Consider the following 27,259-nt stretch of genomic DNA (forward strand, 5'->3'; position numbering starts at 1 on the left):
TGTTGCATCTTCGAAGCAAAGCGAGGCAATCCGGAACAGGGGGTTCACACTCCTTCCACGAAGTCGGTCACTTAGCTTCTTGGCCTCCGATGGTCATCTTGGCTTCGGTCGGGAGAATGGCCTTCGCGCTTATCCCCGCTTGTAACGAAGGGTGGCGGTTGTGGTCGTTTGCTTCTAAGTGAGCTGCTTTGTCCTCGCGTCACTGCCGGTGTCGGGCACTGTCGCCGTCTGGGCGACGCTGATGCAAGGGCCTGCCTCGATAGGAAACAATCAAAGAATGCGCCCGGCCGATTCGGGACGCAACTGCATAAAATGGCGAGTTCTCTTGGTCCCCTGCATGACGTAAACGACAGATAAAAGAAATCATGGATGCATGCTGAGAAAACCGTAGGGGTGTCCTTTGTAGCTTCGTGCTACAGTGGGATGGATGACATTTTTCTTTTCAGGAACCTTCCTCCACGTTGTGTACTTCCGCATAACTGATTTGCCATTTCGCAAAGCCCTGAAAGACCTAATTGCCTCCATTACAAATTTATACAAATCTGATCTCTAAAAGCATTAGTAATAGCGTTTTATTTCGCCATGCACGCTTAGAAGCGAGATTGTTGGCAGTAAATATATAGTATACATACGCATCCATGTTCGCGTATGCTGTTGTGGCACTACAAGACCCGTCTCTTCTTGTACAATATGGTCTGTAAACCTTCAGTAGTTAACTATTCCTTTAGCAGAACTTCTTCCTAGAAAAACCCTCTTTCCTAGAAGTGTAAAGATAAGGCTCCCCTTCGCTCGTTCTAAAGGCATTGAAATGATCATAGGTATTCTGAAGTATATTCGATTAACTGTGCAGAACAGAACATTACAGCTTCAGACAAGCTCAAACCCTCAAGCAGTAGTCCATGTTCACTGCAATACAGCTCGTTCATCAGCTGTAACGATTGCTAAATTTCCTGTGTCGTTTAGAGATAACACACGCAGTTGTCGCGATTAACTCTTTTCGTGGTCCTGTCAAACACAATCGCATCTTTCCTCGTCTGCTACAGGGTTGGCCCCGTCCAGAGTAGCCGGCAGTACGGCGTTGTACGCACGGAACGGCGCACAATAGCCCCATTTACATGAATGCGACTGTGGCGCATCGCATTTCCAAGCGCATTTGGGAAAGGCGATGCGACGCCGTTTACATGTAGCGACGGTGTCGTTAGAGGCCCCCCTCGGCTCTCGCTTGCTTCTCGGTAGCGTCTTCCAGTAGCGCACCCAGGGTTCTCTGCCAGGGGGGGGGGGGGGGGGGGGGGGGGGCTGCCAGTGTTACAATACCGTCTCAACAGCACTAATTTCGATTTCTTCACGGGATATTGTAAAAAAATGCGCTTTTGCGAGTGTGCAGACGATTGCGCGTCTTACATCTTAGTTGCAGCACTCAAATGCATATGGAAAGAAAAGGGGTTAAACCAAAGGGGGGTTACGTCGGCCTCAGGGGGGGGGGGGGGGCTTACAACCCCCGACCCCCCCCCCCCCCCGTCGGTGCGCCACTGGTGTCTTCGCGGTTGTCATCAAAGGTATTGTTAGGCGCCCCCGCCTCCGTTCTCCCCTCTCAGTAGCGTCGCCTCTCAGTAGCTTCACGGTTGTCATCGGTCATGTTAGGCGTAGTAGTAGTATGTGGTTATTGGGGGAAAATGAAGATATAAGTGCAGTGCCGTAACTGTCTCTCTCTAGGAGGACACCTCAACAGCACTGCACGGGGGAAGGGGAGGAGGGGTATGAAAGAGATGATAGAGACAAGGGATGAGGTAGGAAGGCGACGGCCGGCAGCAGGAGAGAGAGAGAGAAAAAAAAAGGCATGTGATGAAGAGGCGGATGCAGGGCTTAGAGCCGCGCTCTGAGATTTGTGGCACTGCAAAAGTCTAACAGTGCCGAAAGGACCCGTTTGACCAGGGAGCTGTGGGCATCCGGGAAAAGCAGGTCCTTGAGCGAGTTGGCCGGGAGACCGTATCGGTGATAGGAGTCCGTGAGCACCGCTCTCTCAACACCGAAAGCAGGGCAGTGTAGAAGGAGATGCTCCAGCGTTTCCATGTCGGCACAGTTGGCACACACCCCACTGCCGATTCCCCTGAGTCTATGAGTTCGCGCAGCAGCTCGGTGGCACCCGATGCGCAAACGAAGGAGAAGGGAGCGGTCCGCGCGAGACAGGCCGGTGCGCGGGAGGAGACAGAGGGGGGGGCTTACCTGAAGCCACGCGCGCGTCGGGGTGTTGCGCGGAGAGGCTGCGCAGTATCGTCGTCCTGGCCGAGTCGAAGCTCGTGACCAGAGGGGAGAGGGGGAAGCGCTCAGCGTGTGCCTCCTTGGCGAGAGCGTCGGCGTGCTCGTTGCCCTCTAGTCCGATGTGAGCCGGAACCCACTGCAGGATCAGGTCGCAGCCTCAGTGGTCGAAGTGGTGGAGTTTAGCGCTGACTCGTTGAACCAGCGGCCCTCCGACGAAGTCCCTCGCCAGCAAGGAAAGAGCCGCACGAGAGTCGCTGAGTATAGCCGCCGCCACAACGTCAGGCTGCTGCAGGAGCAGGTCGGCTGCGAGGTCGATCGCAGCGAGCTCGGCCACCGTTGACGACACGGCAAAGCGAAGGCGACACTGCCGCGTTTCGCCGATGTCCGGTGCCGTGCAGGCTGCAGCGCCGGGTCCGTTCCTTGCCACCGAGCCATCGGTGAATACGAGCAGGCGGCCGCCCAGCTGTTCGTGCATTAGCGCGGCTGTCTCCTGCCGCATGGCGCAAACAGCCGTCTGGCGCTTGGATGAGACACCAGGCACTTTGATGTTGACTTTGAGAAGGCTGGAGGCGTGCGGCAGTTGCGGCAGAGCGACGAGCTGCGTGTACGAGTCGATGAGCAGGGTATACTCGGAGGCCCGCCTGCCCATGCCCGAATTATGCAACGAGTGGAGGCGGCACACAAGGCGCTGTCCCGGCAGCGAGCGCTGCAAGCGTTCAATGTGATGCAGCGCTTGCTTTTTCGCCCGCAATGACGGCGGCCAGTTGCCAGCTTCAGCGAGAGTCCCTCCCACCTGCGAGGAGCGAGGCAGACCATACAGCATGCGAACGACATTGCGATGCTCCGTGTCTATGGCACTCCAGTTGGCAGCTCTGGCGTTTGTCAGGGGCAGGGCGTAGAGTGCACGTCATGTCGCCACCGAGTTGTACACTCGAAGCGCAAGATGCGGCGTACAACTCCGTCCTCGCGCGAGAAGAGAGCGCGCCGCGCTTGCCACTTTGCGGGACTCCCTGCAGAGATGAGAGACTGCCGCGTTGAAGTTGAGGCGGCAGTCGATCTGCAGCCCCAGGTAGCGGACGCTCTTGCGCCACGGGAGAGGGCGGCCCCTCAGGGTTAGCGGCGGGACTTCGAAGCGCGCGCGCGCGGCTCGGGGGTGCACCATCAGCGCCTCTGTTTTCGCAGTAGACAGCTGTAGCCCGATGCTGGCGAAGTACTCGTCCACTGCGTCAACTGCCGTCTGGATCGATGCCCGCACAAGGTAGCCGACTTCCGTGGGACCGCACGCAAAGATAGCGATGTCGTCCGCGTAGATGGCCGAACGGACCTCGTGCGACGTTGTCCTCGGGATGAAATCGGGGAGCCGCGAAAGGGCCAAATTGAATAAAAAGGGGCTCAAAACACTGCCCTGCGGGACACCCGAAAACACGCCGCGAGGATCACTCAACGCCCCGCCGACCCTCACCCGGAGCGTGCGGTCAGTCAGGAAAGCACGGATGTACTGCAGGAGGCGGCCGGTGACACCCAGCTCGTGGAGGCACCCGATGATGGTGGCATGGGGGAGACCGTCGAAGGCGCTCTGCACGTCGAGCAGGATGAGATAGCAGCCGGCCTCGTGGCGGCTCAACGACTCCTCGAGCGTGGCCACGACCTCAGAGAGCGAGTCAGCTGTTGATCGCAGCCGTCAGAAGCCACTCTGCTCGGAAGCGAAGGTGTCGAGGGCCGTGGCAATCCATTCAAGGCGGCGCAGTGCCATGGCTTCCAACGTTTTGCCGGCGACCGACGTCAGCGAGACGGGGCGGTACGAGCCAATGCACCCGGCAGGCTTCCCGCTTTTGAGCAGAGGGACGACGACGGCCTCTCTCCACGTAGCAGGCACGCAGCCGGTGCGCCAGACGTGGTTGAACTCCTGCAGGAGTGAAGGTAGCTGTGCCGCATCGATGTTCCGAAGGGTCTGGAACGTCAGCCCGTCGGCACCCGGTGCAGAACGCCGCCTCCGAGTGTCCAGCACCATCCGTAGTTCACTCAGCGTGAAGTCTGCCGTGCACAAAGCCTCAATTTTTTTCCACGATGGCGCGCGTGGGGAAATAGCGGAAGGGCGCCAAGAGTTCTGCTTTGTTGTGCCGCGGCAGCTCGATAGCGGCGGCGGCGGGGCGCTCTGTGGGGGGCGGTGGTGCGAAAGCAGTGGCGAACTCGTTGGCCAGTTGCTGACCGCTCCAGCCCCGTGTCACCGCAATGGAGAGTGCGGGGCAGCGGGGGAGCTTCGGCCGGAGCATGGAGCCGAGAATGCGCCACGGGCGGGACTTATCGCGCGTGTCATCCAGCGACACACATAGACTGCTCCAGCTCTGGTCGCGGCGCTGGTTGGCATGACGGCGGCACGCCGCATCCAGGCGGTTGTAGAGCGTCCAGTCCTCCGTCCTGTCGCTTTTGATGGCGTGGCGCTCCGCCCGACGACGCACCGCACGCAGGTTGAGCAGCTTCATGCCGGGGGCTGGCGTTCCCGCAGGTACCTCGCAGGACTTAGTGGCTACAGAGGCGCACCCGATAACGTGGTTCAGGAAATCCGCGTCCGCGGTAGGGGGCGTGGCACAGAGTCTCCTGAAGAGCGACCAGTCGGTGACGCGGCAAGTGCGTGTCACCTTGCGGTCCGCTACGTAGGGGTCAAGCGATATTGGGTAATGGTCCGATCCCTGCGTGTCGGGGCTGCGTCTCCACTCGTAGTGACAGTTCTCGCTCACCAGGGACAGATCGATATCGCTCCTCTGGACGCCTCGGCGCACGAAAGTGGGGCAGCCGGTGTTAAGGAGCAGAAGGCCAGCAGTACAGATGGACTCCAGTAGGTCCCTGCCGCGCGGATCGGTGTGGGCGCTGCCCCACGCCGCGTGGTGGGAATTAAAATCCCCGCAGGCGCCCCCGCCTCCGCTCTCGACGATCCTGCGTTTACATGCTCCGAGAAAGTCGACTAGCTCCCGTAAATCTACCCTCGCCTGGCGCAATAATGCGATGCGCCTTCCTAGCGCATTACCGCTGTATTCATGAGTGCGATGCGCTAGAAATGCGATGCGATGCGACATTGTCGCATTCATGTAAACGCGGCTAATGACGACAGGATGCGCCCGTCGTCTCGCGTAGCACCGCACTTGTGCCTGCCGTCTACTCGGGTTCACCTTGTCCCAGCCTATTTGGCAGAACATCCCGAACCTCGGCAGGTGGCCCTATTGTCACCTCAGCTGTGTTTATCTACGCTTACGGTGCGGTCGTGTTGGCTGCGTCACCAGCGTCTTTAAGTGCACTCCCTTCGCTAGTACGATGGTTTCACTAGACGTATGGGAGCGCATTGAGGGCCTCGATACGTTGAAGTGCTGGTCAGCTTGGGCAAGGCTTGTCGAGGATGTTCCCGGCTAGCGCAACGAGCTAGTCTCCGCGCTGTAATCCCTCGGACGATCAATCAATCAATCAATCTTTATTATTTCAACAATAAGGGAATACAATTCAAATGAATAGGCAGAAGGAGGTCCCATGGTTACAAACCGCAGGCGGGACCTCCTATGTTAATAGATTAGAAGACTAACAAAGCGAATATATCATAACAATTTCAAAATGTTACTCGTAACAAAGACAACGTGTAATATTTCTGTGATTACATAGAAAAACGTAATGAAAAACAGAGAGTAAAGAGAGTTAATGGAAAGCATCAGTTAACGGAAGTTAACAGTTAAAGGAAAGCAACGATAGTGCAGCTAAACTGTGGCAACGCATGCTACGAGTGCCAGCGCTTTTCTTTCGTATTTTCGGGGATTCTTTCAATGTATTTGTGCGAATGTACTATTTTTATAGGTGCTTTAAACACAGTTTATTGGGATTAAAGTGTGTTGCTGAGTTGATTCCATGGGGGGAGCGTCGTTTTAGTGGGCGATGGCAATGGGCAAACTATAACTAAGCCCTGTACTCAAATTTCATTAATGCTGTCTTTCTTTTCTATTTTCTTTTTTTCCTAAGTTACTGGAAAAGGCAGGAAAGAGATCGTATTCCGTTTAATAGCTACAACGTGATCTTGACAATCCTGCGTGATTACATGGTGGCTGTGCCAGGCAAATGGTTTAGTTCATGTGCTCGACTCTAATATACTGAAACGGAATCTATACCATGGCAGGAAAGGGTTAGCTGGAATCGCACACCGCGTTGCTCGAAACGAAGTCTTTCAAAAGCTGCCAAGGTTCATCCTTCCTTTTGAAGGATTCTTTGGCGAATAGCTGCGAAATACGAACACATCCTCACATACACACAAATGTGTTCGCATAGGTTACTTAAGAGGTACTTGTGGACTGCTCGTTCTAAAGGGATAATGATTATGATTAAATGAAATGAAATAAATTCTTTGGTTTTACTTTCCAAAACCACGATTTGATTGAGGCACGCCATAGTGGGGGACTTCCGCTGAAATTTGACCAGCTGGGGTACTTTATTGTGCACCCAATGCACTGTACACTGGTGTTATTGCATTTCTAGTGTTGTGTGTCAAGTTTCTTTTTCCTAGTTTTTTAAAGTTATGTTAAACTACGCCAGCACGTGAGCTCGATGCCATTTCTTCGCTTTACGTGCCGCTGTGCGTAATGCGGAGCATGCATCCATGATTTCTTTTATTTGTCGTTTACGTCATGCAGGGGACCACGAGAGCTCGCCATTTTATCCAGTGTTGCGTCCCGAATCGGCCGGGCGCATTCTTTGATTGTTTCCTATCGAGGCAGGCCCTTGCATCAGCGTCGTCCAGACGGCGACAGTGCCCGACACCGGCAGTGACGCGAGGACAAAGCAGCTCACTTAGAAGCAACCGACCATAACCGCCACCCTTCGTTAGGAGCGGGGATTAGCGCGAAGGCCATTCTCCCGACCGAAGGCCAAGATTACCATCGGAGGCCAAGAAGCTAAGTGACCGACTTTCGTGGAAGGAGTGTGAACCCCCTGTTTCCGGATTGCCTCGTCCTTGCTTTGAAGGTGCAACATTAGAGGCGGAGTTCAGCGAACAATACGACCCCTCTGATTGGCCGCATCAAGGTCATCTAATTCCCTAGTGGGGTCGACTAGCGAAGACGAATGTTTTATAAGCAGACACCTTGAGTGCTGTGGTGTGTCCTGACGTGTTCTGATATGTACTCGGACATGTAGTGAGCTGAGACTTTCAAACTGCTCCCCCATGGAGTGTGCTTCCATATTTAGAGCCACTGTAAATATGTAGAATAAACCCTTTTTTTTATAGTTCTTACTCCAGGACGTACTCATCCCTATGGCTGAAGGATCACCGGCCTAAACGCTACCCGAGTCCCAACAGCAGACACACTCTTGGGATATGCTGGCCATTTCGATAACGAGAGCTCTTATTCCACCTATAAATACCTTGCACTTCCTGCTCTCGCATAATTGTGGATTATGCCGCATTGACGTGGTCATATTTTTCGCATTCGCAGAAACGAAGTTCCCGAATGCAGTTGTTCAGACAGGAGTACATGTATGATCGAGCTGCTATAAATAGTGATAAAGCTATTGATAATTTTGGAAATTTGAATGAACTTTTGATTTTGTTCATTTTGTCAGAAATCCCAACCTCACTTTATCAAAGGGCAGTAAACTAGGTCCCTTCACTGTAGCCTAACCAAGGGGTCAGCGTAACAATTTTTATCAACAAAGAGGTCAGTATATTCTTCGCAGTATCAACTGTTTTTTATCTGCCTTTCATACGCATTGTTCTCTTTCAACGGGCTTGTTTTGCAAGAGCTGAAATTTTACATTATTGCTGACTACAGGCTGTTCATTTTTAAGTTTTACTGAATTTGTAGAAGTCGCCAGTGGCAAGTAGCATAATTCTTATCATTGAGCTGGGTTATTCGATGAGGCGGACATCAGTAGCACGAGAAATCGAAACACATATTCAACTAATTACCAAAAATTCACTAATTAACTTCTTAGTTAATTACTTTATGACAAATGTTGCAATAACGAATTGAAGGCGGTGAGCTTGTCAGGCGTATCCACTTGGAATGGATTCTCAGAATGACACAAGTTTGGAGATATGCGCCATGAAACTCGGCGTAATAATGCACTGTTGTGCCACTTTTTTACCAAAATTCTGTTTTATACATTAAAGAACAAAAGTAACTGGAACACCCATGTATTTCATCTCACACTTTGAGAAATAATATCTCGAATCGGCACAAACAACGACAAACACTCCGTATGTGCCACTATCATCATCAACAGTACCCTCATATTGGCTAAGCCTATAGCACCATTCAGCGCTGTCCTGTGTCTCTGTCATGTCCCTGCCTTTTTTAATTGCGCTATAGGCTTAGGTAATACGAGGGAACCGTACCAACTAGCCAAAGAATCAGCCTTGTTGATCACCAGTACGCCTGCCTATATTTCGTTATGCTCCTGCCCTTTTTTGAACGCGCGTTTAACCTATCACCATCTCCTGGACTTGGCCTCGCGCCTCGCCTTCTTTGTTTCGTCAAATGAGTACCTCGGCACGCTTGTCGTAGGGCTATTTTGTTCGCTTTAATCGTTAGACGTTCGTTTCTACGTTCGCGATGAGCTCCGGAAGCAGCACGAAAAAAAAAAGCCCAGGGAACTTTCTTTGCAAGAAAAGATGGACATTCTTTCTCAAGTGGACGTAGGAAAAAAGTAAATCGACATTGCAAAGGTGTGGGGGATTGCACCATCAATTGTTGCAACAATCTTGAAGGACCGACTGAAGATCACCGAGATCCACCGAGAATCCCAACATGTTCCATCCAGGAAACTGCTCCGACTAGAAAACGTCCAAGATGTGGATGTTGCAGTACTGACTTGGTTCAATGACGCACGTTCGCAAGGTGTGCCGGTGTCAGGGCCCAAGCTGGAGGAGAAAGCCCGGCAAATTGCCCATGCCTTGGACATTATGGGCTTCGAATTAAGCGGTGGGTGGCTTCAACGTTTCCATGAAAGGAACGGAATCACCTGGCAAGTGGTGTCACGTGAAGAGAAGTCGGCAGATGCAGGGAGTGCGGCTGCGTGGAGGGACGGCAAGTTCTGCGAAATCGTCGCTTCATATTCTGCAAATGACATTTTTCAATGCTGATGAAGCAGCATTTTTCTACCAGATGCTCCCTGATAAGACTGCATTTTAAGGGATGCAGTTGCAAGGGCGGAAAGCAGTCCTGTAGTAACCGGCTGCCACAGGCAGCAGCACTACGAGACGCTAGCTGGTGGTGGAACACATTATTGAAGGCACCGCTGCAATATATATATTGCATTGGTGAAAGGGTTTAGGAAAGGGAACGCAGCCGATAACTCGGCGCAGGAGCCGGGGGGTGGAAAGGGGTACACGAACGAGAGGGTGCAAAAAGCGTGCGCGCGCACAGCTGGCTTGGCTGGTGCGCAGCAACGTCAACACAGACGATATAACAAGTCCAAAGTCCGAATTTCTGTGCTGCTCTGCTGCAATGCCTAGATACCAAGAAGCTAACGTCCCTTGGTGATGGGCAAATAGAGGAGGCCCCGCTGCATGAAGAATGTCGTGTCGCTACCGTTGCGATTACTGAGTCAATGCACGCGCGTGGATGACGCGAGATCTATTCTCAGAGTAGCTAATCAGGGTCGACGATCACATGAGGAGCGGGGGCAGTAAAATCCTCATTATTTATGATAACTGCTCGGCGCACCTTGTTAATGTTCGGTTAACAATTGTGGGGCTGGAATTCTCGCATCCTAACTGTACATTCTTGCCCCAGCAGCTCGACCAAGGAGTCATAAAGAGCGTAAAGACTCCTTACGGGAGGCGTTTCGTTCAGCGACTGCTGATTAATCTTCGAATGGAGCGGCCGACGTCCATCATTGTGCAAGAGGGGGCGAAATGGTTACCGGGGCCTGGTGGAGCGTGACAGCAACTACCATCCAGAACTTCTGGCGGAAGGCAAGCCTGCTTACGATGCCACCTGAACTTGAAACACTGAAGAATGCGTTGTGAGCGACCTATGAGATTAAGTCGCAGAAAGGTTCACTATGGATGCGTCTGTAACGTTTCAAGACTAGGTGCAGTGCGACGACGATGTATGCATGTGAGCTGAACAGATGACCGACGAGATCGTAAACGCTGTTCGTCGGGATGAAGGTAACAGCGACATAGACACCGATAGCGAAGACGACACTGAGAGAGCGCCCGCGAGCCAACGCGAAGAATCAGTGTCCAACGCCGACGTTATGGAGTGCGTAAGAAACATGCGCACTTACCTTGCCAGGAGGAACAGTGCCACCGAAGCAGTGCGCGCGGGCGGCAGCAGATGCTGCCACCCACGCGTTTTCTCAACGGGCTTCTTTCTTCTCTGACCCCGCCGATCAGGACTCCACCCCCAACCCAATCTACTCGTTTACAGATATTACAGCCTACTATCAATTCGGCCACGAATTTTGCCCCCACCCGTGTGAGCAGGAGGAGCACCTCGTGCTCCGCCTCTTTACCAACATTATGCTGTGCCCGGCGGCTCTCACACATTTCGATCCGGCCTATACTGGAGCTTGCCCGCACTGTGCGGATAAGTCGTCGCACCTCTACCAGATTCTGTGGGCTTGCCCATCCAACCCTCTATCCCCCCCCCCCTTACCCAACCCTGCCCGGCAGGACGGGGAGGCTGTCCTGCTTGGCTGCTCAGACCTACGGGTCCTAAGGCCCTAGTTGAGCGCGCGCAGGAGGCGGCTACCGCCACTGTGGTCTCGTACTAGGGACTGTACCTAGTGCTTGTAAGGGGAGCCTCTTCAGGGCTCGCCCAAGCATACATCCTTGTTCTTTTTGTATGACCAATAAAAGGTTTTCCCCACCACCACCAACAGCTATAAGCGTTCGTTCGGTACCAACTGCTAAGCGATGTGCTATGTCGGGTAGGGTGCGACAAAAATCGGTAGCTGATGCATAGTTTCTTTTTAAGGAGAAAGCCTTAAGTGGCTTATTTCAATGGCTCATACAGATAACAATGGCTCAAAACGCATTAGGCTGGCGAAGTCCCAGTTTGACCTGCCAAGGAGGTGAGCGTCATCTGGATGGGATTTCGCAAGCAACCTACCCGAATGCGTCGCTGTTGTTATGGTACAAATGCTGGAAAATGGGTTTGTGTTTCAGTTTCCTCGTAACAGAATTATGTTTTATCGTACACACAAATTACAATCCGACGCTACCATGTGTATTGGTTGTGTTCAAGTCGGAATTTACTATTTTTATGACGAATTTTACTGTGAGAAATTAAATTTTGTTCACTAACGCCTTGCAGCATGCGGTGGGCCTGCGCGGTCGGAGTGGTTCGGGATGATTTTCTCCACCACGGACGCCGGCGCCTTCGCTGACACCGACGCCATATTTTCTGCGACACGGGGCCCTTAATGCTATCGCGTTAATATCCTTATCTCCGTGTAATATCCCAGGTGACTTTGGTATCCCATATCTGGCCCGTACTTCAGCCTTAAGACACCGGCTGGTTAATCAAATAGTTGACCATCTCTCTCGGTCTTTGCGGTGCTTTATTCTCCAACTGCCTTGCTTGCGTCAAAGAGTTTTAGCGTAAGACCCGAGGAGAAAGCAGAGAGCCGGTAGCTGTACTGAGTTTACAATGGAAGAGAGGAAAAAGAAGAACAGCACTGTGTCCACGCTCTCACGCGCAGGCACGAGAAGCACCCGTGGCATAGAAAAAACCTTGCTCGCGCGTTCGAACAGTGACACCGCCGTTAAGCGTCTTCTTCGCTGCTGCGCATCGACATTCTCGGAAGTGTCAGCATCCCAGCCGTCCTCGATTCACCCGTCACACGTCCAGAGGGGGCAAGACAACGTGTCCTACGTGTCCATCAACTTGGCCATTCACGACGTTCGCTCAGACAATCGTGATCTTGTGCTCAAGCCGCTGAACAAGGCCAACGAACGCGCCTGCGACAGCTGCGTAGGACGCCGAAGGAAACTATTCGCGAGGGCCGAGTGCTACCTGCTCGTTGTGGCGTCAAGGACAGCGTGTCCCAGTGCAACACCATGCAAGCTCCATGTACCGTCCAGGGAGCCTCGCGCCAGACGCTGGTCGTATCTAGGGGCACCGGACGCTTGCTCATGATACACAGGTATTTGATTTCGTTCTTCTGTGTACAGGGAGGGAGGGAAGGGGGGGGGATTTAACAGTGCCGAATCTCTGTAGAATTGCATTCTGGGGATTTTGGTTCCAGAACTGATTGAGGCACGCCGTAGTGGAAGCTCCGGAATAGTTTTGACCACCAGGGGATCATTAACATGCCCTCAATGCACGGGACATGGGCGTTCTTGCATTTCGCCCCTATCGAAGTGCGGCCGCTGCGGCCGGGATTTGATCCCTCGTTCTTAGCAACACAACACCATAAGCCGCTAAGCCGCCACGGCGGGTGACTGAGTACAAAGGCCGAAATATTTCAATTTGGAGAATAAACCTTACGGCATGTTTCGTCTCGTGAAGAAAAAATAATAGCCTTTATTTTTTTTGCAGAGTCCACCAAAGCAGGAATTGCTGTAGCAATACCAATTAACAGTCATAAGGAGCCTTATTGTGCTGCGCTTGCGTGGTAACAAGATTGATATGGCCGAGCTTTCGCACATCGCATCATAATAAGCTTGAAAAATGTTTTTAATTTATTTTATCTTAGAATATCTTTTCTATAGTTCAATAAAATGCACTTTTATTCATCATTGATAATAATAGTAGTTATTCCCTCATTGGAATTAAAAATTGGTACTACCGTACACATTGCGCAGTTTCGTTTATATTCAACCTGGGCGTGATATTCAATACCGACAACAATGTTAAGCCAATTCCTGATATTCTCCCCTTAAATTAGTATCCCGTATTATTAATCGCTGCGTCCATCTGCTGTTAACAAGCCTCTCAAACTCTGCATGCATGATTATAATGTTAGGAGGGAGTATACGCAACTTCCGCGCATGTTGTGGTTTTGCCAAAACTAATGGCTTCTTACGTTAACCTTGATGTGCGTCTTATCGTCGACACTTTGATGCTGGTTGAGAGTCATCTGCCTTGCCAACTTCACGACGATATGCATCTGCTTCATGCTACCCAGTTATTATCTTGGAGGAGTCCGCGCTGTGGCTCTACTGATATCTCCCGCTTCGTAAGAGGATACTTCTACCTCGCAAGATTAAATCTCAATCTCGCATGATTCAATCTCAATCAAGCTTTGTATCTAATGGACCGAATTTATTGCTTGCTGCAGATAAAATGACAACCTAGAGTGTCCTCACTGGCTTGTAGCGGATTCTTGATTTAAATAATCTATGTTAAATTGCAGAAAATCGCTTACAACCGTAACTCAGAAATAAAAGCGATAGCGAAACTGTGTAAACTATAGCTATTGAGAGGCCTAAATTGGGCACAATTGATATTTTGTGCACTACTCTGTAAAGCACACGCATTTGCGAGTTCACTACTGCAAGATCATCGAAAATATTTGAACAGTTTCCCATAAGCTATGAACTCACAGAGCAATCTTGTCTGTTTTGGATCCATGTACTAATAGAAGCAGTTTATTTATTTATTTATTTATTTATTTATTTATTTATTTATTTATTTATTTATTTATTTGTTTATTTATTTACCCTCATGGCCAAATCATTCCAGAGGGGAGAGGGTAGACAATAATCATAGAGCACAATATAGTAACAAAGCATGATAAGGCATGGTAATTCCCAATTATAGAATGTTAGCTAAGGCAAACTTAAATCGGGTTTTATCATAAATGGAAACAATGTCTGAAGGAAGGCGATTCCAATGCATGCAAAAGCGAGCTTTCTTTTTGTTGCCGAGTAAAGAATTCGTAAGCTTCAACGGTAAAGGTTTTTATGAACCCATTTCAAGTAGTTTTTAAAGAAGTGTACGCCTCGTATTAACATTGTAACTCAATAAATTGGTAGAATTCAGCGATTTGCCGTAAAAGCAACAAATTTCATCACTTGATCCTCATGCCCCCAGGCAGAGCAGGTAGTTATGATTATGCGCTTCGTGTGAACTTGTGCGAATTCGGTAATATCTCGTATCGACACTAGTTTAGTGCAAGGAAGATAACGCCCGCCGATAATGCAATTATTTTTGTCCTTTTACAAAAAGAAAAGCCTAGAGAAGGAGATAAGAAGAACGTGATACGCGCCAAAGAGAACCCACCTGCAAAATGGGGGGTTTGTATCATTGACGCTTGAATTTAGCACTAAGAATATGTGTTAGTCCATTCGTGACTTGTAGTGTTGGTTAAGCATTGACTGCACAGCTGATTTCATGTCACATGACAGCTATACTCGCGGACAACTTTCTGTGGCAATGAAGCAAAAGCTACGTAGGCAGAGGGCGCTTCTGAAAAGCGTCCCGTGTTTAAATCCGCGTTAGTTTAGGCTAGAGAAGAGAAAACACTAACACCTTATTAGCAACAGTTAAATAAGACAACACACCACTGAGTGTAGAAGTTTGCTTTTCCTGCGGCTTTTCCCTTCCGCGTCTGAGCAAACGCACAACCGTCGCACGTGGAAGCTGCGCCGATTCAGCGTCTGTTCCGAGCAACCAAAAGCTCTGTCAAACGCTACCGGACTACGTGCCGCGGTAACACATGTGCTACAGCCACGCGCCCGTAGCTTACCCTTCATTGCCACAGAAATTTGTGCGCGAGTATAGAAGACATCAGTTTGTTGAATGCTAATGCTTCAAGAACGGTTCCATCCTATCCATTAGAGTTATTGCACTTATATACCTTCAAGTGCGAGCCGAGGTATCAGAAAAAATGTTTACATAACTTAGTATACGGCTGCATAGGAAAATATCATTATTAATAATGTTATTTCTAGTACTGGCGCCATTCTCGCTCCTTTGAGTATACGATGCTGCTGGTTTTTGCCGCCATATAAATGGTGTAGGAATAAATAAGGCAAACAACGGGCATTGAGACTCTTTTTGTCCTACTGGGAACCTTTTCCAACACCGCACTGAGTCATATAGACAACAGCGAAGAATCAAGGAGTGAATTCCATGCTTATGCCCGTTCATAGACGAATGCCAGAATTGAACACACAACCGTGATGCTCAAAACTGTTGCACGAAAAAGTAGCCCAAGAATGCCGGTGGCATACGATATAGTGCACTGGGGACGTATTGTGTTAGGATACATTTCATATTTTTTGTACCTTCCTTTATTAGTAGGAATGAAGTCATGCTTGAATGAATAAAACGTAAAAAAACCTAACGTAAATTACCGCACCTTGAGCACATTTCGGTCATGGTTAGCACCAAGTTTGCAACAGAATGGTAAATAGCAATTTTCGTCGCGAAGAGAATCATTTTTGGTAATCTATATTCCTTTTCAGTGTCGTTAGGATAAATTAGGTTAGATCTTGATCGCATGGCAGCTCCATTTTCATAACCAGGATTACTACGTATATTCCACCCAACAACATTTCTTAGTATACTTAGGTGGTAAGAAAGCTCAAGAATTGAACACCACAACAACGGGATTAGCAGAATCTGTCTTTCGTCTTTTCCGAATGGATGATGAAATCGTCATTGTTCTGATTCGGAAAGCGCAGTTTTCTTATAATAAAGCAGAAAACGTTTCATCAGAAGAGGTGCAGCGTTCCGCGAAGCTTTGGATGCCGAATGTCCATTTCAAAAGCAGTATTAATTATCGTCATGTGTTGTCAACGCAGTTCGGAGAAGACGAGATCACCAGGAGGAGAAGTTGGCGCGAGCATGATTCGCCTGGTTGTCGAGTGTGGCTCAGTGGCTCCTCCCGTGTACAGCTTCGGCGTCTTGGCCGGCTACCCGCATATCCACCCACGTGATAGGCTGACGTGTATGTTGACGATGCAGAACTGCATCAGTCCTGAGAGCAACAGCGGCAGGAACGGCGTGATAACTCAAAGCAGCTGCTGCTGTAGGCAAGACCAAAGGTAAGCCTAACTGCTTTCCAGCAAAAACACCGAAGGTCTGCAGCAGCCTCATTCAATAAAATTACTGTTTCTCCGACTGCTATCAAAAGAGATATTATAAATGCATGGGCGCCAGCCGTGGCCTTCGCTCACGATTGAATTAACCGAAATATGAAACTAACCGGAGACGAATTAAGAGAAAATCACTGTATTGAAGTTCTTTATATCTAGATTTACCAGCATAAACAAACTTCATTAAATATAGGCTCAAAATGCATGCTGTTCTAAGGGCAAGAAGGTAAAGAAAGCTGTATACTTCAATTTATTGAAATTCGTTATATGAAGGCTTAACTGTATCGTGAAGGTATATATACGTCACATGGAACTTCTTTGTTATTATAACAGAGTTCAGCTGCACTTGGATCTTATTTTAAACTAGCATGGCCATGTTTGCGGAAACTAAATAGGTCGAAAAGCACTTGGCCTACACTCCACGCTGCAGGGAGGACACTGTGAGTGCCATCAACCGTGTGGTGGTGCTCTATGGCGAGACTGGATCTGGGAAGATCACGGAGGCTGGCCAGTTCATCTTTGAGTACTACATTCGTGGAGGCCAAGGCTCCAGGTGCAATATGTTGGTCACCCAGTCAAGAAGGATTGCAGCAATCTCCATGGCAAAGCAGGCGCCTCTCGAGTGGCACGAAGAGGTTGGTCAATACACTTAAGTGAACCTTTCTTTGCCTCTTCCTTCGACTTTGCCACTGCTGCTTCTGCAGCGGTCGCTGTCTTGCACGCCACTTCGGTAGGTGCTGTATGGCAGGAGCTCGGCAGAGAGGAAAGGCGACATGAGAAGCTCATTTCTGCTTTTCCACTGCATTGCCACTATGACTGGTGTAATTATCCGTTACCCCCCCCCCCCCCCCGTAAAAGTATTGCAGAAGCTGCTTTGTACTAATGTGCAACTGTCTAGACGTGAGGTAGATAGAATGGTAGAGAATAGGTAGGGAGAGGGAGCAGAGCATGGGGTGGAACCGACGCAGTCGTGAAATGAGTGAATAGTAACCTTGCTACTCTTCGCGCACAGTCCACACAGAGGGGAGGGGGGGAGGAGGGAAAGAAACGCTACTACTACACACGACAGCGGTTGCAGACAAACCCGATAAATTTAAGTGAAAAGTACTGTGCGTTTCCCCCCTTTTTCTGAGGATAAAAACCGTTCAAATTTGCCTTGTGAAACACTGACGTAGGGTGTGAAGACGCAAAGCCACATTACAGTACCGTGACCTCTAGGCGAGACTACGCAAGCGACTGCACATCAAATGAACATTTATGTGCCTGCCACGGCAGCTTTGCGGGTATGGCGTTTCTCGAGGTCACGTGTTCGATCCCGACTGCGGCAGCTGCATTTCTACAGGGGCGAAATACAAGAACGGTCGCGTACTTAGATTTAAGTGCACATTAAAGAACCCCAGGGGGTCAAAATTAATCCGGTGTGCACCAATACGGCACGTCTGACATTCTGATAAACTTGATAATTAATATAATAAACAAATTATTCAAAGTTTAACACTTGGGCACAATTCGATCGCCACGCATCGTGGCCACGCTGCTTAAGCCACGCATGAAGGCGAAATTTGCTTTTAACTCGCTACCCGACATTACTGCTAAATCTGCTACCACAGGTTATTCTTGCCAAAATATGATATCCTTCCTTCATGACAACATTAAATAACTGCAGGAGCGGTACTGTTAAGCGAAAGTGTTATCCTGGACAATTTTCGTGACCACAAAGTATAATTTTCCTGTAGATCATTTGCGGTACAATAAGCTGACATTTTTTGTTTCGTACCTCTGGTTGGTAAAAAAATTGCATTTGAAACCAATAGTATTCGCATTCGATACGCTCTTGGCTTTCATTATTTTAACTTGTTTTTAAATTGTAAACTTGGTATTCGCGCAATCCTAGTCGAAACCCATGACGGAGCATGGGGACATTGTAGTATGCAGTTTATTCTACCATAGAGCATATACACAAGAAGTTCAATGGCAGCTGCTCTTTCGCACCCTTTGACGCACCGTAAATTTTATTATTAACCTTTGGATCTTTCTCAGAAATATATAATGAACATTACTCATCGTCCATGAGTACCGGCTGCATCTAAATGTTTGTTTTTTGCATCATATTTCGATAATCTTTATGGTTACTAAAATAAGAGGTAGCAACACAACGGCATCTTTGTGGTTGGCACTTTTTTCGCACAGCTTTTCTTCTAGAGTTAGTATACTAACTCTATAGAAAGAACAGCTAAGGATTGTGGGGAAAAATGAAAGGAAATGCTCTAATTTCGGAGTTCTTTCACAGGGGTTCGGACGTCAAACAGAGCTGCGGGTGGCATTTACCCTTCCCCCTGCCGTGCGGAGAACCCTGAAGTAGCTCAAAGTATACTTACTTTGCTGGCAAAAACTTTCAAATACAATCTCCCATCGATTTTATCAGTCGCCAGGTTTTTCGCACCTGCACGCTTACTCGGACTACCCCTATAAGAATGGCCACCGAAACATCTGATAGCGTACAATGTGTTATTCAGTTTTTCGGACACAATCCGCATGCGTTATGATGCAAACTAGGCTGGTGTGAACAAAGTTACCGCCACATAGCAAACTGCGACTCTGGCTACCGACTGCCATGCAAGGAGCACTGGTTAGGACTAGTGACCTAGGCAGAATGCTTGCGATAAAAATTTGCCATTTGCTGAGAAAGTGGCTGGCGGCACATTGTGGGCAGCTCTGTATCACGTATACAGCGTTTAAGTTAGGTGAAGGCCATGCAAAGGTTTTACTTTTCACTGCAACTCTGCTTCACCGAAGGCCACCCACTCTAGCGTGTTGCACAAATAGTATAGTAATGCTTGTAACTAATCTTGCAATTTGATATCAACTGTAGTGCGCTTGTATGCAATTCATTTTCTTGAAACGGGGAATCAGTATTGACTCAAAGAGCATTCTTTCAAGAACCTGTTTTTTTACACTCCGCAGCAAAAGGCTGATCACTGTATTTCCTTTTTATGCATCATATGCCAAGTTGTGGAGGTTAGCAAGACATTTTGAAGTAATTTTTGGTATTGTGGAATCCCAGTTTACAAGTACAGCTGTATGTAATTTTCTCCGTGGTTTAACATTGCAATGCTGATGTCAATGTATTGCACGAGATAATTTTCATTACTGCAGCTGAGCGACACCGTCGTCTTCCATGTCCGTCACACGAAGCAACTGCTGACGAGCCGTGGAGGCAAACTCTTCTGTACAGCGGGCATCCTGCTGCGGCCCTTGCAGCAGAACGTCGAACTGCAAGGAGTGTCGCACGTCATCGTTGACGAGGTCCATGAGCGCGACGTCTGTACCGACTTCCTGCTTGTGCTCCTTCGTGAGGTGCTCTCCATACACCGTACATTCAAGGTGGGCTTTTCTTCATTCTTAATTGTTGCGATATGCCTTCCAAATCTCTCCGAATTTTATAATGTTTACGCATATTTACAAATGTCACCAATTTCTCTAGCTTTATGCTCACACCGCCCAGGTTGGTCAACAAAAATTGGGACTCTTTTTCTCGAGAAATCGTCGCCCCCTCAAATTTCTGCTGCGACGATCGTCTGTTTGTTCCGACGTCAATGTTGACGCTGAATAAGTTGGGCCAGAATCAACTTATCCTCTAGTCATCCTAGTTCCAGTTGCACTTTCAGCAACTCTAGCATGCTTTTTTAAGAACTTTGCCCTGAGCAAACACTTTTCGTCGCACCAATACAGTCGACCCCACTTATAACGATCCCAGAAATAACAAGCTATTGGTTATAACGATCACATTGCAGTGCACTTACGATTTTCTGTCTCTGCTAGTTGAAACTTCTTCCAGATACAGCGAATGATTTTATTTAATATATGTACTCTTACAACGAATGCTTCCAACGCAGTGACGGTAAAAGAAAATGTCGCAGTTTCACCCGAAAGGCGAAGCATCAATTGCGAATGCAAATTAGCAAAGAGCTATTCGGAGTAGGGGTAGTAGTTTTATCGGCGGCATAAAGTTGGACACATTCACTTACTAACTGAATTAACAAGCCTGGTGTCAGTGCGCACAAGCACACATGAATAGATCACACTCGACGACCGCAGACAACCACTGTCAAAACGCTGGCAGCAAGCGCAGCCGCCGCAGCCAGCGTAGGTTCGTGTGGTCTATCGCTTCAACGGAAACTCAGCGGCCGAATGCACAGTTCATACAAAGGTCAGAGCCGTGTGGAGATCGCTTGCATGATACGGCGCGCGCGACAACACCAGCAGCCCGTAGCGGCGCAACCATAATAAAGAACCAAGGTGGTGGTGGTGAAAAACATTTATTGAACTAGTTGCAGAGAGGTGATTGAGTTAGGGCCCTATTGGCCTCCTCCCCTCACAGTACTAGGTGGAGCCCCTATTCCGGGGCCCCATTGGCAAGCAACGCCTCCCGCGTCCGTTGAACCAAGGCCTTTTGGGTCTTGAGGTCTTGACAGCCGAGCAGGGCCGCCTCCCAGTCCTCTCTGGTGGGATTGGGGTTGGGGGGGATGGATGGCACAAATGGTTTCCAGCAGAACGAATGGACACGGACAGTGTCGTCGTCCCTTTCTATCCGTGTCCATTCGTTCTGCTGGAAACCATTTGTGCTATGTGCAACCAACGAGCTCAGGCCAACACTATTCTGGGGATGGATGGGTTTGAGTGGCACGCCCATACTATGTGGAAGGTGTCAGCCACCTCCCCACAGAACTGGCACGCACCGTCAAAGGATGGGCTGAAATGCTTCAGCACCGCCGGACACAGTGCAGTGTTGGTGAAAATTTTGATGAGGAGGCGCTCGTCAGCGCGATCCAGTCCCTTACAAGGGGCCGGGTAACGCCGGTGCTCCTCCTTATAGTACTCGGTGATTTCCTTGAATGAAAGGGCCAGATTGTCTGATTGGGAGTAGGCTTCCAAGAGCAGGGAGACAGCCCGGGGAGAGAGTGCGCGGGCGGCCTGATCGGCCTGTTCGTTTCCCTGGAGTCCCTGGTGACTGGGGGCCCAAATCAGGTTACGCGGATTTGGATCAAAGTATAGACAGCTAGATTGGAGTATGCGCCGGGCAAGCGGGGGGGCCCACCCCAGCTCATAGTTCCGACAAGCCCCTCGCGAATCGGTGATGATGTGTGTCGACGTGGGATTAGTGAGGGCCAGAGCGATGGCAATCTCCTCCGCGTGTGTTGCGCTGTAGGCTTTGAAAGTGAGCCCGTTAACTGTGTTAGTGTTGTGTACGACTGCGGCCGTGTACCACCCCCCGTGGTGTGGGCCGGCAACGTCCACGTAATACACGTGTTGTTGGTGACCATAGTGTCGCTGCAACGCTTTCGCGCGCGCCTGGCGACGACCGCTATGGTCTTCTCTGGACATGTTGCGGGGAAGGGGTCGGACCCGGAGGGTGCGTCTTCAGGGTTCTGGCACTCTCACCCTTTCCTCAATGTGGTAGTCGTGTTTGATGTGTAGCCGGTCCAAGAGGTGGCAACGGGACGGGGTCTGTGCAAGACGCGTGTATTGGTTGACTAAGTGGGCTTCTCGACGAGAAGCTCCCGGAAAGTATTCACCAAGCCCAGGGCCAGAAGTCTCTGGTTGGACGTGGTGATCGGGAGGTCGAGAGCCCGCTTGATGACTTTCCGGTGGATGACCTCCAATTGGTGATCATCGTGTTTGCGCAGGTGCAAGTAGGGGGTCGAGTAGAGGATTCTACTCGTTACGAAAGCATGGGCAAGCCGCAATGCATCCTTGCTTCGTAATCCGCCCCGCTTGTTGGAAACCCGGCGGACCATGCGGCCCACCTGGTCTCCCACCTTGCGAAGTTTGGCCTGGGTGGTGTCGGCCCGGCGTTGGTGGTGTATGAAGAGGCCAAGGACGCGGATCTCCTAGGCCTCCCGTATCGGCCCCGAGGGGAGAATGATGCGTAGCTGAGTTGTGTCCCGAGGGGAGGGACGTAGGTGCACAAATTCAGATTTAGCTGGGGCGCACTGGAGTCCGCAGTAGGTTGCGTAGTCGTCGACTACGGTTGCTGCTGCTTGCAGGCAGGACTCCATGTGGCCCAGGTTACCTTGCGTGGCCCAGATTGTGATATCATCCGCGTAAAGAGCGTGATGAATACCAGACAGAGAAGCCAATTTGGAGGGAAGATGAAGCATGGCTAAATTGAAGAGGAGGGGAGACAAGACCGCACCTTGAGGTGTTCCCCTCGAGCCGATTATGTATGGTCCGTGTTCCGCATCTTGTATGCGTATGTAGGCTTGGCGTTCTGTAAGAAATTGTCTTATGTAATTGAATGTTTTGTGGCCACAGTTGGTGTAACTGAGGTGGTCTAGGATTACTTCGTGCTTGACGTTGTCGAATGCGCCTTTAAGATCCAAGGCCAGGACCACCTTGTCATTGTGGGGACATTCGACAGGATCTAAGACGTCATGGTGGAGCTGCAGAAGTATATCCTGTGCTGACTTTTGAGGGCGGAAACCGAACATGGTGTCCGCGAAAATGTGCTGTGTTTCGAGAAAGTCGGATAGTCTGTCTCGCACCATCGTCTCCATCAACTTGCCGACACAAGACGTGAGGGAGATGGGGCGAAGGTTCTCCACATCAATAGGTTTGCCGGGCTTCGGGATGAAGGTCACGAGAGCCGACTTCCAGTCGAGAGGGAGAGGAGTCTCACCGTCCCAAATGTTATTGATGTATTTGAGGAGCGCGGCGTAGGCTTTGTCGGGAAGGTTAGCCAAGAGTTTGACCGTAACCTTGTCGCGCCCGGGTGCAGTGCCACGCTTCATCTTGCTTAAGGCCGCCCGGAGGTCATGTAGCTGGAACGGGGTGTCCAGCTCCGTGTTCTCTTTGCCTGCATACGAGTACGCGGTTGTCCGGGGGTCCTTTGTGGTGCACAGGTATCGATGCCTGAGCGTATGCGCTAGCTGTGCTGTCGTTCCTGTAAAGTTGTGCATGACCCTATGTAAGTGGCGTTGGGTTTCCGTGCGTGTTTGTGTTGGATCGATGAGAGCGCGGAACAGGCGCCACGTGTTGCGGCCAGACATCTGGCGCGCAGCCGCGTTGCACCGGTCCACCCAGTTAGTGTCGGCTAGCTGAGCGGCATATTCCGCGGCCTGCTGTGTGAGTTCGAGGATGCGCTTCTTGAGGCGTCTGTTATGTTTGTTTCCTCCATCGTTTGGTGAGGCTGCGGCGGGCCTCCCAAAGATGAAGGAGGTGATTGTCCACGTCCATTTGTGTGTCTGTGAGCTGTATCTGCTTTTCGTGTTGTCTGAGTGTCGACGTGAGCGATTTGGACCAGGCATCGTAGCCCGACTGGAGGGGGTCTACGATAGGTAGAGGTGCGGAAAGTCTTCCAGTCCGGCACACGAGCTTGTGTTAGTGAGCGTTTCAGGGGACGCATGTAGATGGTTGTGTTGATTATACAGTGATCACTACCGAGAGTGTCCTCTGTATTCAGCCAGTCGGCATGGCGTATGTTGCGTGTAATTGTGAGGTCCGGGCAAGTGTCTCGTTGAATTGAATTGCCTACACGTGTTGGGTTGGCGGGGTCAGTGTGGAGGGTGAGTCCAAGTGTGGAAAGAAGTTCCGCAAGCTTCCTCCCACGCGTGTCCTCCCGGGGGTACCCCCAGAGCCTGCTCGGGGCGTTGAAATCACCGACGATCAGGAGGGGACCCCTTCCCGCTACCTGCATGGCTTGCGTGAAAATTTCGCTGAACGTAACGCTCTTAAGTTTCGGGGGGCAGTAAATGTTCAGAATGTGAACAGGTGGGTCAGACCGCTTTAGAGGCAGCACCGACACCATCGTGTACGAGAAAGGCGGTGTTGTGGGGAGTGTGACTTCCTGCGCAGTATATTGCTTGTGAACAAGTATACATGTCTGCGGGTTGTGTTGAAATGTAGTGTAGTTGGTGAGTTTGACGCCGGCGCCGGGTTCCTGAAGGGCAACCACGGCGACGAGGAACTCAAGGGTCTCAAGGTAGAGGCGGAGATGAGCCCGCTTCTTGCGGTCCTTGAGACCCCTGCAGTTCCACTGTGTTAGTGTAAGCGGCTGACTTGCTCTGGCTCGTGACTTAGGGTTGGGGGCCATGGTCGGAGACGGAGGGTGGGGTTACGTTAACACTGCCTAGTCCGCTAGTGCCCGGCGCAGACGTGCAGGAGTCTTCCGAAAAGTCAGACTCATCGGGAATGACCCTGTTAGATTTTGAGGGGCGGTTATCATACCTCATGGGCCCTACACGCTTAAGGACGCGCGGATTGTCTTGTATTCATTTTTGAATAATGCGAGTTACGGCTTGCGTCACCTGTGTGATAACGCTGTACATCTGACGCGTGATGGTGTCGTGGATAATTTTGGGGAGGTCAGCCAATTGTGTTTCAATCGCGGTCACCTGGGTCTCCAGGGCCGTGACGCGACTCTCTATAGGAGTAGGAAGCTCCCTGTCTATGTTTTCTTCCTCAACGCTTGAGGAGAGCGGAGTACCGAATTGGGTTCTGAGCGAGTTTAGCTCGCTGGCTAGTTTTTCATTTTGAGCTCGCAAGAGGGCGAGCTCGCGCCTGAGTTCCTGCGTCTCGGCGGTGCTAGTGGGGAGGAAGGGTGAGGGGGAGGAGAGGAGGCGACCCTTGCCCAGCTGCCTACCTTAGGTTGGTTGCGGGCGGCGCCGCCAGATGGAGCGCTGTGAGCTGGGAACTTAAATCCCCTTGATGTTAGAAAGTAGTGACACTCTCCCCCACGCGCGCGCTTTCCTCCTCAATTCTCCTCGGATTTCTCCCCCTCAGCGGGCCGGCGCGGCGCTGAACCCTCCAGTGGCTCGCTGCAGCCGCATTAGAATCAATGCGCGCGCTTGTTTATTCGGCCCTTTGAAGCGTTGTATGGGAATTTATCCCTTGTGAAACTGTCCTGACGAAAGTACGTTCCCGATAGAACGTCGTGCCATTTTTTTAGGACGCTTCGATAAATACAAGCGGAAGCGCTCCGAAAAAATAAGTACCAAGCAGTGGCTGAGCTGTTTGCCTCTACGTCACCATTTGGGTTGTCCGTAACGCGGAGGTGTATTGGATGCATACAATATAAGCAGCGTAGAGTATAAACGAGAATTTGGTTCACTATCTTCGCTCTTAAAAGGCTCAGAGAAGGTAACCAAGAAAAAATGTGATAGTTTACTTAAAGTGAATTCGCCAAAATGAGTGGGCCAAAAGCCTTTGTACCAATGCCACTGTGCGAAATACGTGCTGTGTTTGCGAAACAGCCAACATAGAACTTTACACACGCGCCTGTATTCCGTCACTATGAAACGACGAGAAATTACATTCCATCACCTCTGGTAGTAACCTAAGTCTCTCTCTCAAAAAAAAGGATGATTTCTTACACGGAAACTGCTAAGACTGGCACTTGATAATTAACTTACAGACTTCAAGATGTCAAGTTTATCAGAATTGAGGGAGATTATCAGAAGCGCGTGGCTTGTACTTAATGAGCATGCGCGAATAATACATAATACCACTTATCTACCTATATATTGCGGTTCATGCCTTCGCAACATAAAGTACATAAAGAAAAAAAATGCTCGCAGTATTGAAACTTTGCAAAGATACAATAAGCACGCAATAAGAGTAAAATAGTTGCTTGGCTTCACAAGTATCAGGCGCAAGGATCACAGGCACACACACACACGCGCACACACATACATGCACACACATACACGCACACAAGCACGCACATACACAAACACGCACACAACTACAAAATATGAGTTACAGGCATTAACTCACAAAATACATACATTTGAAAACTAACGCACGCGCGAAAACACAAAAAGCTTTGTCACGGCTCGAAGAGTCAACGAAAATTTTAGCCGACTCACTTTAAAAAAAAAAACTATATGCACAGTTATCGGTGCTCTGTATTAAACTGAACGAAGAGTCCGGCTATGCGAAGACCACTAAAATCTCCATGCAACTTCATCCACAAATATGAGGAAAGCTGCAACATTCACCTCGCAATGAACGGCGTGTTTAGAAGGGGCGAAATCCCTTCTCCCGATGTTATGGAGCCACTGCTTCCGACGCACGACATTCCGTTCACCTCGAGGGATATAAAATAAGGCTTGCCCTTTCTCTGGCCTGCTGCTGCATTGAAACGCGCAGCAGCAAGGCATTTTCACGGAGAACGAATCTCAGATTCCTACGAAAGGATGGAAGAACTTGGGAAACACACGTTCGGAGCGGCAGGGCGACCACCGCTTGGACTGCTCATGGCGAGCGGGAGAAACTAAGGCGCGCGAATGCAAGTTTCGCGCCGTTTTCGTGACGTCAGGGTCACTTTCGGGGTAGTCTCGAGCGCCGCAGCCATTCAGCTTGGCGGATGCGCTGCCTACGCGAAAGAGGGGGAGAAAACGAGTAGGTTGACCGCGCCGGCGAGGGTGTTGCGGCGTAGATCAAAGCGTGTCGCTACTTTCTAACATCAAGGGGTTTTATGGGAATTCCGCCTCTCCAGGTAGTGGCGTTGCTGCTGCTGTCTTGTCAGTGGGTGACGTCACGCCGCAGCTTGGCGTCTCCTGGTTGACTTGCTGCCGCCCGGTGGCGTGACTCTCCCGTGTCGCGCCGGGATTGGCTCCCTTGGGTGGCGTTATTGGCGCCTTGCCAGCTGGCTGGCGCCTCGGTGTTGCGGGGGGGGGCCCCGATGTCCTGGGCCCTGGCTGCTGAAGCCTGATGAATTTTCCGGTGCATTCGCGGGAGCCGGTGAGGTGCGGGCCCTCGCAGACTATGCACATTGGATTGCATTCGTGGGGGGCCATCCCCTCAGTACCAGCCCCCACGTTTTGGCCACAGAGGCCACATCTTTCGTTGACCGGGTTGGGACAGTTGTCCGCCCGGTGCCCCAGTGTGTCGAAACGGTAGCACGCTGGCACTGTCTTCTTGTACTCCCTGACGGGAGTCAGTTCTGCGTTGTAGTGGACGTAACGTGGA

At 50.3% G+C, this 27,259-nt stretch overlaps 2 protein-coding genes across 2 annotated transcripts in view; one reads left to right on the forward strand and one right to left on the reverse strand.

The window, feature by feature from the left end:
* Positions 1-1,863: 1,863 nt before the first annotated feature.
* LOC119441850 (uncharacterized) lies at positions 1,864-4,270 on the reverse strand. Its single transcript, XM_049661258.1, has 5 exons — positions 4,030-4,270; positions 3,254-3,924; positions 2,450-3,052; positions 2,224-2,395; positions 1,864-2,132 (listed from the first exon to the last, which is right to left on the reverse strand). The coding sequence occupies exons 1-5, from the start codon at positions 4,268-4,270 to the stop codon at positions 1,864-1,866; spliced, it is 1,956 nt and encodes a 651-aa protein (XP_049517215.1).
* Positions 4,271-16,656: 12,386 nt separating this feature from the next.
* The window catches only part of LOC125942971 (uncharacterized), a 134,394-nt gene continuing 123,791 nt past the window's right edge, over positions 16,657-27,259 (forward strand). Inside the window, exons 1-2 of the mRNA XM_049661265.1 lie at positions 16,657-16,664; positions 16,719-16,854. Of these exons, the coding sequence (XP_049517222.1) occupies positions 16,657-16,664; positions 16,719-16,854 (144 nt within the window). The remainder of the gene's footprint in view (positions 16,665-16,718; positions 16,855-27,259) is intronic.

The sequence above is a fragment of the Dermacentor silvarum genome, chromosome 1 (assembly GCF_013339745.2).
Source record: "Dermacentor silvarum isolate Dsil-2018 chromosome 1, BIME_Dsil_1.4, whole genome shotgun sequence".
Taxonomy (NCBI): Eukaryota; Metazoa; Arthropoda; class Arachnida; order Ixodida; family Ixodidae; genus Dermacentor; species Dermacentor silvarum.

Excerpts from the sequence above, each read along its gene's own strand:
- LOC119441850 (XM_049661258.1), bottom strand. The coding sequence starts at position 4,270 with ATGGTGCTGGACACTCGGAGGCGGCGTTCTGCACCGGGTGCCGACGGG. Across the intron at positions 3,053-3,253 it reads GCAGGGAGTCCCGCAAAGTG|GTGGGAGGGACTCTCGCTGA; the intron begins GCAAGCGCGGCG and ends CGCTCCTCGCAG. Across the intron at positions 2,396-2,449 it reads GAGGGCCGCTGGTTCAACGA|TGGGTTCCGGCTCACATCGG; the intron begins GTCAGCGCTAAA and ends CTGATCCTGCAG.